Here is an 18,584-nt window from a genome sequence, read left to right as displayed (position 1 = left end):
TCGTGATTGTACTTCAAATATATTATAGTCGTGCTTTTTTTCTCTTGATCGTAAAAGTCTGATATGTTACATAATTGTCTCTAATCATAATGAAGTGATACAATAAATTAATGATTATGGCAATTATTACAATTAATGTCAATTAAAGACTATTATTATTATAATTCCTTATTATTATTATTAGTCTTTATGACAATTACAATTATGAATATCAATTTATAAAAGAGAATATTAATATATGATTTGATTAATGTCTAATAATTAAGAATATCTATTATTATAATTAATATAATTAATATGTGAGAACCATTAAGATTTAAGAGTATGATAAATAAAATGATAAAAGAATAAAATCAAAAAATCAAAATATAACTAATTTATTTAAATAAAGTATATTTAAAATTTTTTTAGCTAATTATAACTAAAATATTTTGATTTTTAAATTTTTTTCGTAATATGATACTAAAATTTTGATAATAATAAAATCCAGCATGCAAAAAATTGGAACCACCGAAAACAAGAAACTTAAAATAGTCACGTTGTTGACATCTAATTAGGTTCCTTAAATATTTAGGAGTTCAATTTTTGATGGAATATACATAGGATATTCTAAAATTTAGCTATATTCTCTTCCAAAAGTAAAAAGTCTTAAGGAAAGGAATTTTCTAACTATTACTTGATATATAAAATTATAAATATGATTATTTTGTTAGTCTATGTAGATTTATTAAATTTTTAAGAGTAAATATTTAAATTAATTTTAAAAAAATTTTACATTAGATATTGTATAGTTTTTAACAAATTTTTAATAATATTTATGTTACAAAAAAAAATTAAATGAATCTTTAATAATTGTTATCTTTCTAAAATAAAATATAATAATTCTAGAATATTTCATTCTATAATATTTAACAATTCACTTTTCATAAATACAAAAACAAATATTTGGATAATGTTTTTGCTCTTGTGTGGGTAGTTGGTCCTAAGGTATAATTTACCCTGCTTAATGTCTAAATTCGCTTTTTCTGGGACTGGATGAAGTACACGTCTTCTAAGAACAGCAGTGGTAGACACTTATAAAGGCACTCAAACGCTCAACTTAAAAAGAGTATAATACAGTAGAGATGATATTTAGAGTGAATAACGTACCTCTTTACGTAGTTAAAGTTTTGTATTTAAAGAGTTGTGTTATAGGTTAGTGGACTTAATATTGAGGAGTTGTTGAAGATGTTAGCCTATTTATATGGTAACTGCTATTTAGTAATGTTTGACTTTATAAAATAAGTCCGTTAGGAGAGCAATGTAACACTCTAATTTTTAGCACGTCATGATCGTACTAAAAATAAAGCGTTACTACTCTACTTTCTTTTTATTAGCTATTTAATATTGAGCCTTTAGTTGGATATCGTATTTCAGTTTTATAAAAAATTCCAGAAAATTATTTTTAGTAATTAAAATCACATATCAAAGTCTTTCAAATAATAATCACATATGACATAATTATTAAAAATAAATGCTATACAAATGAATTCAATATAAAACTTGAATACAATACCTATCCCTCTAGATAAAATAAAAGCTAAAGCAACAAGAGCGAGGGAACTCTATAAAAACAACATGTATCACAAGTAAATCTATTAATTGTCCGCAGCTTCGTACTGGATCTTCGAACCTATTACTGAAAGGGTGGAAGATTTTGGGGTGAGAACAAACCACACGTTCTCAGTAGGAAATGGGAATGCCGTAAAAATAATGAATTTAATGCAAATAATTAACTTACTTAGTAAAACTATTTTGTTAAACCTTTGGAAATACTTTTACTTTTCCTTTATATAATTAATTACCTTCTTTAATTTTCCGAACTTAAAACAAATCACAATCCCAACCTCATTTCTCAGTCACCTCAATACACTAACTAATAGCATAAGAAACAGAACAACACACAAATAAATTGCAATAAGACAAACAACACAATTACAGAAAAACTAGATAAGCAAACACAATCAAATACAAATGTGTAAACAATACGATGCATGTCTATTCCTAACGTAGGCCATGAGCTTATGTGTCGATTGCGTACCCGCTCCCAACATTACCCGAGTACGAGTCCCAGATATGGCTTTTCATATGCATACAGTGTGCTTATATAAGTCTTACGGCTATGCCGCATACAGTGTGACTTTCCATGTGCTTACATCTGGAAAACAGTTCTCAGTGTGTGGGCGTCCTTACTATACATTTGGCACTAAGGCCCAAACAAAGTCGCATCTGCCCTTCTGTGGCAGACAATTTCTTAAAACTTTTACTTTATCCTTGTCATCTGTTCTCCTGTGGTAAAGACCCTTTTTAGTTAATATATATATTTTTAATCTTTGTTCTCTATTTTCCTATGGCAGATATTTCTTTTCTTAATAAACTGAGGTCAAATCATTACTTAAAACAAAATCTCTCCTTAAAAGATTGGATTTAAAACATTATACTTTTCTTAATAAATCGAATTTAAAATAGAATAAATCTTTTGTTAACTAAATAAATCTCGAATAATTTAATTTTCCAAAACCAAATCTTTTAACATTACATTTCAAACAAAACCTTTTCAATTTCATAAAAATTTCGGCAGCACCTCCCTTAAAACTTGGGTTTTGCCACCCTTTCGGGTTCCCTCTTTCTCAACAAATCACCAGTCCTTTTCATCAACAGTTATCATAACAATAGATTCTCAATAAACAACTCATCATAGTGTCATCAAATGAACAATTCAATAGCAACCAATTTGACATAATCAACTAAAACCGAAATTTTCAGCAATTCTAAAATAAATAGAAAACCATAACAATCATCATCCTCAAACATAGCCACAAATCAATTTCAACATAATTTCATCACATTCAATCATATTCACAATCACTAACAATTTTCATTTCGTCAATTTTCATCAATTAATTAAACAAGACATTTATAAATTATTTGCAATTATTAACTAAACTTCAATGACATTCGTAAATTAAAATAATTAATTTTAAAATAAATTCTCTACCTATATATGAAATCAAAATCAACAAAAATTTTAGAAAAGCTTTCTAACCGAGTTGTTGAAGAGGAAAATGTCAATAATCACTTTTACCTTCTAGAACTTCAATTAGCCGAATTCAAGTGTTAGAGGAGCTACGTCACCGTCAACTTCTACTAATTAAAAGTGACGCCAACGTGTAGAGGAAGAGAATATGAACACTTTTATCGAATTAGATTTTTTATTAAAATTACGAATTTCAAAAAATTAAAGTTGAAAACTCATAATTTTTATGGAAACTCACATTCTCTCACTCGGCCTTTCTTTTTGGTTAATGAAAATTTGTGTTGTAAAACCTTATTAGGTGTCATGATTAATTAATAAAAGAAAGCATAGGTGTCATATATATAAAAGTCACATTAACACTTTTTTTCTTTGTAGTTTCGATGATGATTATAATGAATAATTAATATACTTATATATTTAATAAGTGAGTATTATATATATATTTGTACATAAGTCACGTCTTTTATTTCTTTTTTTTCATTCCTTTAGTGGCTTTGGCTAAATAAATTAAATGAAACAATAATAATAATAATAATAATAATAATAATAATAATAATAATAATAATAATAAATTTAAATTTGTGTTTATTAAAATAGTTTTTAATAAATAATTTAAATTACTGAAATAAATTATAATTAAATTAAATTTCAACAATCATAAATTTTTATTCAATTATTTTTGGTAAAAATAATTTTTTTAAAAATAAAATTTTAATAAATATAATGACACATAAATAATTAATTATTTAATTTTAATAAATCCGAAATTTTACATCTTACTTCACTTATAAGAACTTTGGTCCTCAAAAATTAGGATATTACACAAAACATTATATAGTTTCAATACGTTAATTTTTTAAAATATCTATTAGAAAAAGCAAAAAACTTCAACTCATATCGATACATATACAATTTCAAATACTTGAGTTTTCACATGGCATAAAGATGATAGGGATGAAGAGTGATTACAAAGTAGGAGTTACAAAATAGGCTTGATATCTCAGAGAAAGCGAATATCTCAGGAAATTCGACCAAACATATGCAGTTAAGATTGAATGAAAAACGCATATGAACAAGGAACATGATTTGGAAAATAATTAGTTCACTTTTCTAAGAAAAGGAACTTCAGACAAAACTTCAAGATAAACCTTGGAGAAATAGGATACGTAATCGAGCAATCCTGAGACGCAACTTCCAACATTTTCAAAATCCAGGATTTGTGTTAACTATTACTTCTATTTTGTCCTTGATAATCCATTAATATTCTCGTATACACAAATCATCAGAATTAAGTTGGCCAGACCTAATACCATGAAAAATGTAACAGTCGACTAACAACATTAATCAAGAGACGGTCATGCATCTTAAATTCAAATTCTTGTCATTAGGACAAGTCCTATCGCATGACAGACACTCAAAGTATGCAGTAAAGCATAATCAGTCCGTTCCCAAGGCTCTAACCGGAACGAATTACTCTGATACCATAATGTAACTCTAATTTTTAGCATGTCATGATCGTACTAAAAATAAAGGGTTACTACTCTACTTTCTTTTTATTAACTATTTAATATTGAGCCTTTAGTTTGATATCGCGTTTCAGTTTTATAGAAAATTCCAAAAAATTGTTTTTAGTAATTAAATCAGATATCAAAGGCCTTCAAATAATAATCACATAATTATTAAGAACAATAAATGCTATACAAATGAATTCAATATAAAACTTGAATACAATACTTATTCCTCTAAATAAAATAAAATTTAAAGCAACAAGGGCGAGGCAACTCTATAAAAACAACAGGTATCACAAGAAAATCTACTAATCGTTCGCAACTTCATACTGAATTTTTGAACCTGTCACTGAAAGGGTGAAAGTTTTTGGGGTGAGAACAAACCACACATTCTCAGTAGGGAATGAAAATACCGTAAAAGTAATGAATTTAATGCAAATAATTAACTTACTTAGTAAAACTATTTTGTTAAATGATGAGCGGATAATTTATATGCTTTTTGGCATTGTTTTTAGGTAATTTTTAGTAAGTTCAAGCTACTTTTAGGGATGTTTTCATTAGTTTTTATGATAAATTCACATTTTTGGACTTTACTATGAGTTTGTGTATTTTTCTGTGATTTCAGGTAATTTCTAGCTGAAATTGAGGGACTTGAGCAAAACTCTGAAAAAGGCTAACTAAAGGACTGCTGATGCTATTGGAATCTGACCTCCCTGCACTCGAAATGAATTTTCTGGAGCTACAGAACTCCAAATGGCACGCTCTCAACGGTCTTGGAAAGTAGACATTCAGAGCTTTCCAGCAATATATAATAGTCCATACTTTATTCGGAAATTGACAATATAAAGTGGCGCTCAACGCCAAGTACATGCTGCTGTCTGGAGTTAAACGCCAGAAACACGTTACAACCCGGAGTTGAACGCCAGAAACACGCTATAACTCGGAGTTCAACTCCAAAGGAAGACTCAGCTCGTGGATAGATCAAGTTCAGCCCAAACACATACCAAGTGGGCCCCAGAAGTGGATTTATGCATCAATTACTTACTCATGTAAACCCTAGTAGCTAGTTTAGTTTAAATAAGACTTTTTACTAGTGTATTAAGAGTCTTATCTGGTCTTTGACCATATCTTGGAACATCTCTGGACGCCTAGTCCTTAGACCATGGGGGCTGGCCATTCGGCCATGCCTGAACCTTTCACTTATGTATTTTCAACGGTGGAGTTTCTACACACCATAGATTAAGGGTGTGGAGCTCTGCTGTACCTCAAGTTTCAATACAATTACTATTATTTTCTATTCAATTCTCTTTTATTCTTATTCCAAGATATACGTTGCACAACAACTTGATGAATGTGATGATCCGTGACACTCATCATCATTCTCACCTATGAACGCGCGTGACTGACAACCACTTCCGTTCTACCTTAGGCCGGGCGCATATCTCTTAGATTCCCCAACAGAATCTTCATGGTATAAGCTAGATAGATGGCGGCATTGATGGGAATCCGGAAAGTCTAACCTTGTCTGTGGTATTCCAAGTAGGATTCCGGAAATTCGAAAAGTCTAACCTTATCTGTGGTATTCCGAGTAGGATTCCGGTATTGAATGACTGTGACGAGCTTCAAACTCCTGAAGGCTGGGCGTTAGTGACAGACGCAAAAGAATCAAGGGATTCTATTCCAACTTGATTGAGAACCGACAGATGATTAGCCGTGCTGTGACAGAGCATAGGACCATTTTCACTGAGAGGATGTGATGTAGCCATTGACAACGGTGATGCCCTACATACAGCTTGCCATGGAAAGGAGTAAGAAGGATTGGATGAATGTAATAAGAAAGTAGAGATTCAAGAGGAGCACAGCATCTCCATATGCCTATCTGAAATTCTCACCATGGAATTATATGAGTAACTATTTACTATTTTATTTTTTGTTTATTATTAATTTTTGAACTTATCCATAATCAATTATTATCCGCCTGACTGAGATTTACAAAGTGACCATTGCTTGCTTCATACCAACAATCTCTGTGGGATCGACCCTTACTCACGTAAGGTATTACTTGGATGACCCAGTACACTTGCTGGTTAAGTTGAACGGAGTTGTGTCCACGCATAGTTGTAAACCATGGTATTGGCATCATGTTTTTGGCACCATTGCCAGGGAAAGAAAAAGCAATGAATTTTACAAAATGCAATAACATATGAATCACAATTTCGTCCACCATTAAACCTTTGGAAATACTTTTTACTTTTACTTTATATAATTAATTACTTTCTTTAAATTTCTGAACTTAAAACAAATCTCAATCCCAACTTCAATTCTCAATCACCTCAATACACCAACTAATAGCATAAGAAATAGAACAACACACAAATAAATTGCAATAAGACAAACAGCACAATCACAGAAAAACTAGATAAGCAAACACAATCAAATGCAACACAGCCACAAATCAATCTCGACACAATTTCATCACATTTAATCATATTCACAATCACCAATAATTTCCATTTCGTCAATTTTCATCAATTAATTAAACAAAACATTCATAAATCATTTGCAATTACTCACTAAATTTCAATGGCATTTATAAATTAAAACAATCAATTTTAAAATAAATTCCCTACCTATATACGAAATCAAAATCAACGAAAATTTTAGAGAAGTTTTTTGACCGAGCTGCTGAAAAGGAAAACGTCAGTAATCACCTTTACCTCCTAGAATTCTAATTGGCTAAACTCAAAAGATAGGAGAACTACGTTACTGTCAATTTCTACCAATTAAAAATAATGTCAACGTGTAAAAGAAAAGAATACAAACACTTTTATCGAATTAAATTTTTTATTAAAATTACATATATCAAAAAATTGGAGTTGGAAACTCATGGTTTCTATGAAAGCTCACATTCTCTCTCGACCTTTTTTTTTTTCCTTGTCCGTGACAAGAATGAATGGATGAAAGGAGATAATAAGTGGATATTATGGTTAATGAAAATTTGTGTTGTAGAACCTTATTAGGTGTCATGATTAATTAATAAAAGAAAGCATACAGGTGTCATGAATATACATGTCTATATATATGCACTAAGCCACATTAACACTTTCTTTTCTTTGTAGATTCGGTGGTGATAATGATGAATAATTAATAGACTTATATATTTAATAAGTGAGTATTATATATAATGTATCCATTTGTACATAAGTCACGTCTTTTATTTCTTTCTTTTCATTCCTTTAGTTGCTTTGGCTAAATAAATTAAATGAAACAATGATGATGATGATTTTAAATTTTTGTCTATCAAAATAGTTTTTAATAAATAATTTACACTACTAGAATAAATTTTAATTAAATTAAACTTTAACAATCATAAATTTTTATTTAATTATTTTTGATAAAAATATTTTTTAAAAATAAAATCTCAATAATTATAATGACACATAAAAAACTAATTATTTAATTTTAATAAATTCAAAGTCTTACAAGCAAAACACATACTCCTGTATTTCTGATGTAGAATGTGTTTATTTAGTTTTAAACAGATTTTAATTTATAGTTTTATCTGAGTTATTGTCAACTAATCTGCCAACTAATCACAACTCCAAATTTGACCTATGAAAGTTTTAAATTTAACAGGTTGAGTTTTCGACCTATAAATTGATATTGTGATTATAGCAGCCCCAATCTCAACTTGTTGGATTGAAAAGAAAGAAAAAAGAAAAACATTGGTAGTGAAAAAAGTTATATTGAAAGACTGTGAACGATCGAACATATGAAATAGATAAACAAATAAATAATAAATAAAGATGGGTAAAAAAATTAGAAAGAGAGTTATGCTCATCTATAAATTAGCTATGCAATGAGTGGCAGTCCCAAACTAATCAGTTATTACGTCGACACTTATCCAAAAACCAATTGAATGGTAAGAGTTGTTCGATTAATATAATTATGTGGGAATGCTTTTCTCTTTGAAAATAATTTTTCATGGCATGGATATAGTATTTGATTAACATAAACTGAAAAGTTTGAAAATATGTATTCGTTGATGGAATGATTGTATGATCCGATGATATAGATCAATTGTCTTGAAAATTTTTCTAACCTACAACAACTTATTAAAAAATTTTTTGCTCAAAATAATTAATTATTGAATATTGATGAATAATAAAGATGTTGTAACATAAATAAAATGTGCTGAAAGTAAACATGCATAAATTATTGTAAAATAGAAAAATAAAATGGATGAATTAATCACTCATTTATTAAGGAAGGATAATTGCTAGTTGAGATAATTGCTAATTGAGTTTGTTTTGGGTTGGTAAAAGGTTATTTTTTTGGATTGATTAATTGATTAATTTTGATATATGAAATGATACGATACATAAATAATGTGAAGCAATCCGAGTATAAAGAGTAGTAAATAATTCATAAGAAACTATGATATATTAAAATTTGACATAAAAAATTTATATAAGCAAATTATATTATGCATATACATAATTTTATTGAAGTAGAAATGACTTAATAATTTAATTTGTTGAGGTCATTTGCCTTTTATTATATTCTATTGCCGAATTAATAGGTCGGTCATCATCTGGACCTCTATTTATAGGTAATGTTCATTAGTTATAACTCGGTTTGAGTTGGTGGAGGAGGAGGTGAAGTTTGCTCACCAACTATGATCGAGGTCCTACAAAAAAGAGAAAATAGGGTAACGTTAAAATCAGACCTTTATTTTTGTAGATTTAGATTAGATAAGTTCCAATTTATAGCACTATGAATAATAATAACGATTTTATCTACGAAAAATGGGGTTGAATATAATAACAAAATAATATAATAGTAGTAGTATTATTGTTCTTTTACACAAAGAACAAATTAAAGACAAAACAAGCAGTGGAATAAAAAAGTTAAAAATCATATTAAAATTTTGTTGATTCAATTGTTTGGTTACATTATAAAGCAATACAAGTACCTTAATTTTGCATGCAGTTAGAGTTATAAGAGAAAAATTAAAAATTTCATATATACAAAAGTCTTTTAAAATAGAAAAAGATTTCATGTATGAAATGGAGCTATAATTTTTAAAAACATAAAGTAGCAGTTTGGGTTTGACATCATCTAATTAGTTGAGATCTTGTTAAAATTCTATAAATTTTTAATAGATATCAAAATAAATAAATAAATAAATAAATAAAGGTGCATTCAACTATGTATTTGAAAGTTTTAGAGTAATTATCCTATAATAATATATAGCAATCAAGTTTTTTTAATTTTAGACATTTAAATTATATGATTAAGTGATTAACCATTTTCATAAGTTAAAGGTAAAAAATTGAAGGCACATAAAGTAGGTCTTATTCCAATCATTAATATATTAAGAAAATATTTTGTTAAATAGTTCGAAGAAATGAACTAAGAAATTTATAGAAACGTGAAAGAGTAAATCCTTTCGTATATAACATGTTATGCATAATTCATCAAACTAATAGCATCGGCTACTTTTACAAGTCAATTTTGAATCCTTTATTTGTGTTGACATTATAAATGCATATTTTAAATTTATTGGCTAAAGTTAAAACTAAACTCTGTCATTCCAAAAAGTAGATAATTAAAGAAAATGAAAAAACATGAATAAAACAACATGAGCATTGAGTAATTATAATGCAGTTGAAGAACAAAGAAGTAATTACTAACAATAACAATATAAACAACAAATAGAGAAGTTTTTAGTAATACATGAAAATAATTGAGAAACAACAAGAAAAAATTTATCTTATTAGTGTGTCAATAGGAATAAGAAGTAGTTATGTATTATTCTATTTTGTTCAGTGGGACACAAATTAGTTTACTCGACTCAACGGTAGGCGACAAATGTTCTTGTGTGGGTAGCTGGCCTTTTTTCAGCTCTTCTAAGAACGATGGCGGTGGGCACAGGAACTTCTCTAATGCTCAAGTTAGAAAAAGTATAAGATGGTAGAGATCATATTCAGAGTAAATAACTGCCTGATGTAACAAAATACGTACTCTATGTACTCTTAGTATAGCACGTGTTTATTTAGTTTTAAGCAGATTCTGATTTATAGTTTTACTTAAACTGGGTTATTACCAAGGGATCAGTATTGTATTTCTCATTATGAAACCATTAATAAGAATCTAATTTTGAAAAAAAATTATAATATGTAAACTTAATTATGAATTATTCTCAACATCCAAACAATTTTAACATCCAAGTTTATCCAAGTGATTTAGAGTCATGCGCTTCTTTTTTCCGTATTCTTCTCCCCTCACACTTCTTCTTCTTCTTCACCCTTGATGCTATGTCGCCGTCTTCTTCTCCTCCTCCTTTTTTTTATTATTTTTCACTTTCGTTACCGTCATCATTAATACCACTACCTCCTCCTCCTCTTCCTCCTCCTCCTCCTCTTTCTTCTTCTTTTTTCATTGGAATTTCTCCTCCTCCTTCTTTTTCATCCTTCTCCTCCATCTTCATCATCATCATAATGATGATCATCATTATTGTCTTATTTTTATACATATCGTCGTTATCGTTATCGTTGTTCTTGTTATTATAGAATTTTTGTCATGTTGATGATGTTGTCTGAGTTTTTGTTCACGATTCAATCTTGTTTGTGTTCTTATTTTTGAACTGAGTTTATGTGGTGCAATCATTATGTAATTTTGGTTCATTTTTGAATTAATTATGTCGCAATTGTTATGTAATTTCGGTTCATTTCTGAGATAATTGTGTCGCAATCATATATAATTTCGGTTTATTTCTAAATGAATTAAGGTGCACTTGAACTCGTTTCTGCACAATTCAAAACTCTTCTTCTTCTTCTTCATTCTTTTTTCATCTTCTTATAGTTCTTCTTGTTTCACTCTCTTAAAAGGAATAAAACCAAGAAAAAGAGAAGAAATATCAAATAAAAAAGAAGACGAAACATATTAATGACATTGTTTGATCTAAAATTAATTTTGAATGCATTTTTGTTCATGATTCAATCATGTTTGTGTGCTGCTTTCGAGTTGAGTTTATTTGTCGCAATCACTATGTAATTTCGATTCATTTCTGAGTTAATTGTGTCACAATTGTTATGTAATTTTGGTTCATTTTTGAGTTAATTGTGTCGCAATCATCATATAATTTTAGTTCATTTATGAGTGAATTAAGGGGCATTTGGACTTGTTGTCCTGCACAATTCAAAACTATTTCTTCTCTTTTTCTTCATCTTCTATTGTTTCTTCTTCTTCTTCTTCTTCTCTTTCATCTTTTTCTTCTTCATTTTCACCTTCTTATTTCATTTTCTCAAATTTCTTTTTGATTTACTCTCTTGAGAGGAATAAAATCAAGAAAAAGAGAAGAAAATATCAAACAAAAAAGAAAAAAATATATTAGTGACGTTGTCTGATCCAAAATTGATTTTAGATGTGTTTTTGTTTATGATTCAGTCTTGTTTGTATGCTTGTTTTCAAACTGAGTTTATGTGTCGCAATCATTATGGTAAATTTCGGTTCATTTCTGAGTTAATTATGTCGCAATTGTTATGTAATTTCGGTTCATTTTTGAGTTAATTGTGTTGCATTCATTATATAATTTCGGTTCATTTGGACTCATTGTCTTGTACAATTCAAAACTCTTTCTCCTCACCTGCTATTACAATAAAAGCAATAACAGCAGCAATAAAAGAATGACGATGAAGAGAAAACACATGAAGAAGAAAAAGGAAAAAAAGAAGGAAAAAGAGAAGGAGCGCGAAAAAGAAGACGATGACAACGTCGATAACGTAGCGCGTGAATGTAAATGACTTAGTTGAAAGAATGATGTGCGTGTGTAATAGCATATTTTTTAATAAAAAAGATTTTTGTTGATGTTGGATCTACTTCATTGGATTCAGATAACAATATTATTTAAATATGTAACAAATTTGCTTAATTATAAAATTGTAAATTATAAAGACTTAATTATAAAAGTATAAATATCAAATTATCAACATAATAATTAAGCTTGTGGGTAACATATCGAATAATAATAATAGTATTAGATTTTCATTTGTGGGCTAACAATTTTTAATTATAATATATAGCCAATATTTCATAAAAGTAGTACTGTAGTAGTGCAAAATATAGTAGATCTAAGCGCATACAAATTATACCAAGTCATCAATTATATATGTACGCAAGGGTCCAAGAACGTGATTGGTTATTTTAACTGGAGGGTAAAAATGATTACCCTTGTGAAATTTGTTACACTAATAATCATTGATTGATTGATGTTGGTGATTCTACTCCCCGCAGTGGTATGAAATAACATGAAAATAAGGATGGGGTTGAAGCTTGACTTGAAAGTGGAACGAAAAAAGAAAAGAAAAAAGGTTAGGATATGAGAGGGGTCACAATCAAGGAAGACCCAGCTTGTCTCCTCATGACTATAACTCAGCACGTTAAGAGAGAGAAAGCGGGAGAGAGGGGGCGAGCCTATATACACAAACAACACAGTAGTCTCTCGCTTCTGCGACTTCACACTCAGACACACATGAGACATCAGCCACCTCTCTTCCCTCCATTATTCCCTTTCTTTATTTCACTCCTCACCACACGTCTCATTCTTCTCCTCCTATATATTTATAATAATTCACCTCTTCTTAACCCCCCCCCCCCCCTCTTCTCTTCCCCCTTCCTCCCCTTTCCACAACCCTCATTTTTTTCCCTGATTCCTAGGTTTCTCCATATTCTTTTCTCCTTTTTTATTTTTTTTCATTTCCTTTGATTTTAATTTAAGATTCCATTCTTTTCAACAACAGGGAAAAAAAAAACTAAATTTGTTCTCTTCTCTCTGGTAGCCGTGGATGCAGGAAAAAGTTAGAATACACAATTAATAAATATACCTAAGAGTAAGAGAACAACGACGGCGTCGTTTCGTTCCTAAGATAATCTTGAAAGAAAAATGTAGTGTGCATTTTGGCGAGGGTTGAAGAAATTGATGATTGTGAGTGTGAGAGGGATCATAGGTAGCGGCGATGGCGATGAAGAACTTGTACTGGTTGAAGGAAATGTCGAACAACGTGAAGTCAGGAGGGAGAGGGAGAGGAGGGAGGAGGCTGTCGCTGGGAGAATACAGAAGAGCGGTGTCATGGTCGAAGTACATAGTGTCGTCCGGTGCCGCCATTAAAGGAGAGGGAGAAGAGGAATGGAGTGCTGATCTGTCACAGCTGTTCATAGGTTCGAAATTCGCTTCTGGAAGGCACAGCAGGATCTACAGAGGGATATACAAGCACATCGATGTTGCCATCAAGCTTGTGAGCCAGCCTGAGGAGGATGAGGAATTGGCTGCTCAGCTTGAGAACCACTTCACTTCTGAGGTTGCGCTTCTCTTTCGCTTGCACCATCCTAATATCATTACTGTAAGCTCTCTCTCTCTCTCTCAAATACAATGGATTCTACAAAAATTCTTAAATATTATTTGATAATTATTTATTCTATTAGATTTTTATTTTTTTAATTATTTTATGATGATAAATTAATATAAAAATGGTTGTTTTTTTTTTTGAAAAAATAATATATGTACATAAAAAATAATTTACAAATCAATAATTATATATTTGTTTATAAATAGATATGTAGTAAAATATATTTAAAAGAGGAGTGTTAGGAGATAGCAGATTTTGTGAATTGTAGCTATCAATTAGCCATTAATAATGTATTTAATGGTGTGAAATTTCATCTAATAATAAATAATCATTCATTTTTGTTTTACTGGCTAAGTGCTAGCCAATTTTAATAAATCTACTAGCCCCTAGACTTCTCCTATTTAAAATACTCCAAAAGCATAGCAATAGGAGTGTATTCTTCGGTTTCTAACAGCAATAGCAACTTTAGATTAATCTAGCGGTGTGTGGTTCAAGTATTAACATATTTTATTTTTATGGAAATTTAATATACTCAAAATAAAAGTAAGAATTAAAATGATGGTATTTTAAATTTTTAAAATTAAATTTGTTTAAAAATAACTTTTTAAATTTTGAACCAAACATAGATATATAATATTTTTATCTTAAAATTTTTAAGAATTATTTATAATTCTTCTAACTACACACATTAGAGTTTTAAATATGATACGTAAAAAAGTGGATTATTTTTAAATTTTATTTTGTATTAAAAATGATTGATAAAATAAAATTAATCTTAATAAGGAGATGATTTTATTTTGATGAAAAATTAATTAAATTTTATTGTTTTGTATAAAATTTAAATTAAGCTAAAATTATTAAAGTGACAAATTTAATATTTAATTTATTATTCATGATATATAATCTTATAAATAATGATATGACATGTTGTGGGATTCAAAACAAAATTAAACTGAAACCAAACCTAAGTACGAAGATGTTATAAAATACATTTTTTTTCGTAAATACGAAAATATTGTTGACTATTGGTTTTCATTTATATCGTATATTTAATTATAAAAAATATTATTTGTATACTACAATTAATCATCAATAAATTTTTGTATAAATAATTAAATATATATATAATTTAATTTATATTTAATATATATTTATATTTTAAGATATATTTTATATTAATAGTTAATTTTAGTAACGAATTAGCATAGTCGATTTAATTATGGTAGTAGTGTAGTACTTTGGATAAAGCAAGTTATAAGCAGGAAAAAGGAGTTGCATTAGAGTAGAGTATACTTGAATTTACTGATGGATAGAAAAAGGGCTGCGAGAATCACGGGCTTAAGCTATTTACCATCAATTCCTAACGTGTACCTGTCATTAGCAATTAGTCAATTACATGTGTGGAACTTAGCAAAAGTGTCGAGATCCGACCATGGTTAGTTGGTTTACTACTCTATCTTCCTATTCATAGGCATAAATTATGATGTAGCATTTCCCTTGTCTTTAATTGTACTTTGGCCTTTGGTTTAGAGCGGTGTAATATATACATTTGAATAATGATACATAAACTTGGGGGTCTTGGTGTTAAAGGATAGGGATGTTCAAAACTGTCCAGATCGAACCAAATTGATTAATCAAACCGAAAAAATTAAAAAGCAAACAAACTGATAACTAAAAAAACTGAAAAGAAAGATAGTAGTAAAGCGAATGACTTTTCTCTAAATAATCGAACTAAATTGGACCGCGAACACACTTATTAGAGGATATATGGATACCACTTTTTTCAAAATGGAAGATGTGTAAATTAGGACCCACACATATGTTAATATGCATTCTTATGCCATATTTCTCCTCACATAGTAGTAGGCTGATAGCCATATCAAAAACTGGGTTTGAATATCATATTCACATACCAACTATGTTATCTTTTGTCAATACACATCTTAATTAATTGAAGATTGAAGAACTGATTAAAGAGAATTTTATATTTCATCTTAATGAAATGGAGTATGAATTGGTATGGGATCTCACACCCATTTGCACACACATGAAATTTTCCTATATTATTTTTGTTGTCCCAAGCAAGTTCATTGTTGTTAGTGGGAGAATTCATAAAATTTGACAATGCGGTATTTTGGCCTTATAATATGACTGCTATTGGTATGCAAATAGGAAGGTAATGAGGCTAGGGACTCAATTGTGTATAAGGATGAGACTACAAATTTTGCAAGTAGTTGCAACTGCTCAATTGACTTATTATGTATTGTTCCTACAGTTTGTAGGAGCTTGCAAGAAGCCCCCTGTATTTTGCATAATCACAGAATACTTAGCTGGTGGCTCATTGAGAAGCTTCCTTCAAAGGCAAGGACCACATTCACTCCCTCTAGAACTTGTTCTAAAGCTAGCCTTAGACATTGCCAAGGGTATGCAATACCTTCACTCTCAGGGCATACTCCACAGGGACCTCAAATCAGAGAATCTTCTCTTGGGTGAAGACATGTGTGTCAAAGTAGCAGACTTTGGGATCTCGTGCTTAGAATCCCAGATTGGTAGTGCTAAAGGGTTCACTGGAACTTACCGTTGGATGGCGCCAGAAATGATCAAGGAGAAGCACCATACCAAGAAAGTAGATGTTTACAGTTTCGCCATTGTTCTTTGGGAGCTTCTAACAGGACTAACACCCTTTGAGAATATGACACCAGAACAGGCAGCATTTGCAGTGACTCACAAGGTAATTAATTAATGCTTTGAAATTTAATTATATGCTAACCATGTGGAGCATGTTATTAATGGTCATAGCAAACTAGCATTTGCATGGATATGTCAGATGATTACTTCACATACCTGCCTTAAATAAATACATGAGCTTGTTATATGAAATTTCGGGCATGCTTAGATTAGTAAACATGCCAAATATGCATAGTGACTTTGCCAGACCAATGTGAAAACATTGCCATTAAGTTGGATCAAGCATTTAGAAGTATAATAGCATGAACTGAGAGGTTAGGCTTACGAAATTGTAAGAATAACATTAGTCAAATAAAATTTAAACCTAAAACATCATGGAATAATGTTGTTATAATGAGTAGACCATTCTTAGTGAGTGATTAGTTATATAATTACCTACCCTAATCTATGGTGGCTAATGTACTCCGTGCCCTTCTCAAATGTGAGGGCGTTAGGCAAATCTCATTCATTATCCTCTATCATAATCATAATCAGTATATACATGATCTTTAACAGAGCATGTGATATCCTTGGTTACCAGTGCAAGACACCTCATCAAAAATATAATCTTTCTATATACATATATGGTTCGCATGACATCCACGTGATCCTTATGCTTTTGACAACATTCAAGATTCTCTATATCTGCTGCCCATATTCGTCAAAGTCAATCATTTCTGCCACCACTCCCTTCTCTGTTCTCTCCCACATGCCCACTGCCCAGAATATATATCACAAGTTATAGATGCAATGAAAGAGAGAGAAGAGAAGTGCTACAATAATATCCTACAATATAGTTTCGAGTATAATATAATATAATCAAGAGAAGTGCTAGATAGTAAACAAAGTATAATTAGAAGATGATCAGAAATTGTGGTTCATAATTATGAGTGTTGAAAAGAACAAACAACAGTTAGACTAATAACTTCTTGGTTTAAATATAATGTCATCTCATTTATTACATATGTTAATGTTGCAAGCTCTATCTCTATCTCCTTTCTATTTGAAATTCACTATTGTGTTGTTGAATCGTGTGATTTTGTGCAGAATGCAAGGCCTCCATTACCATGTGATTGTCCATGGGCATTTAGTAATCTAATAAACAAATGCTGGTCAAGCAATCCGAAAAAACGACCACACTTTGATGAGATAGTCACTATTTTGGAGAGCTACATAGAATCACTGGAAAAAGATCCTGAATTTTTCACCAATTACAAACCACGTCGTCCACGTAATCTGGTTCTCAAATGCTTACCAAAGTGTAACTGTCGCCATGTATCCTCTTCTTCCAAATCTTAGGATCCTTCTTTCCAATATTGCATGTGTCACGTAATCAAATCTTCTTATACACAATCCCAAGAACCAAAACTGTTTCCAATAATTAATGGATGCAATTATTCTCTTCTCTTTCCGATCTGTCTATGCACCTTTTTTTTTTAAAGAACGTTAGTGGTGTCAAATTTGATGAGTATATAGAGAGTACGGTAATTTACACAGTTGTCGTTAGCACTACTTAATGGAGAAAGGAAAAAGAAAAAGAAAAAGAAAAAAAAGCTTGTGCGAGAAAATAATTAAGATTTAAGAGAAATGTTAGTGTTTGAGAAATGTTAGAATTTATTATTTTTTATTATTATTTAGCCATGAATTTAATTCTTTTAATATAATTATTTTAATTTAGTAATTAATAATATATTTTACCTTATACTTTTAAATATTAATGACTAATTAATGATAAAAAATAATAACTTCTAATGACCTTCTAACATTCTTCAATAATTATTGGTGATAGCTATGCTAAGAAAGCAACAAGAAAAGTTCTAAGTAATTGCTTGCCCTAAACATAGATAATGCTCTATCTCTAAA

General features: G+C 29.8%; 1 protein-coding gene across 1 annotated transcript; it reads left to right on the top strand.

The window, feature by feature from the left end:
• Positions 1-12,779: 12,779 nt before the first annotated feature.
• Positions 12,780-18,132, top strand: LOC112695517 (serine/threonine/tyrosine-protein kinase HT1). The gene is made up of 3 exons (XM_072199109.1): positions 12,780-13,988; positions 16,270-16,725; positions 17,769-18,132. Exons 1-3 carry the CDS (start codon positions 13,605-13,607, stop codon positions 18,018-18,020), a joined length of 1,092 nt encoding a protein of 363 aa, XP_072055210.1. The 5' UTR covers positions 12,780-13,604; the 3' UTR covers positions 18,021-18,132.
• The last annotated feature ends 452 nt before the right edge of the window (positions 18,133-18,584 follow it).

Source organism: Arachis hypogaea, chromosome 1 (genome assembly GCF_003086295.3).
Source record: "Arachis hypogaea cultivar Tifrunner chromosome 1, arahy.Tifrunner.gnm2.J5K5, whole genome shotgun sequence".
NCBI lineage: Eukaryota > Viridiplantae > Streptophyta > Magnoliopsida > Fabales > Fabaceae > Arachis > Arachis hypogaea.
The sequence above is the reverse complement of the archived record's forward strand: the minus strand, read 5'-3'. Positions and strand labels throughout refer to the sequence as shown.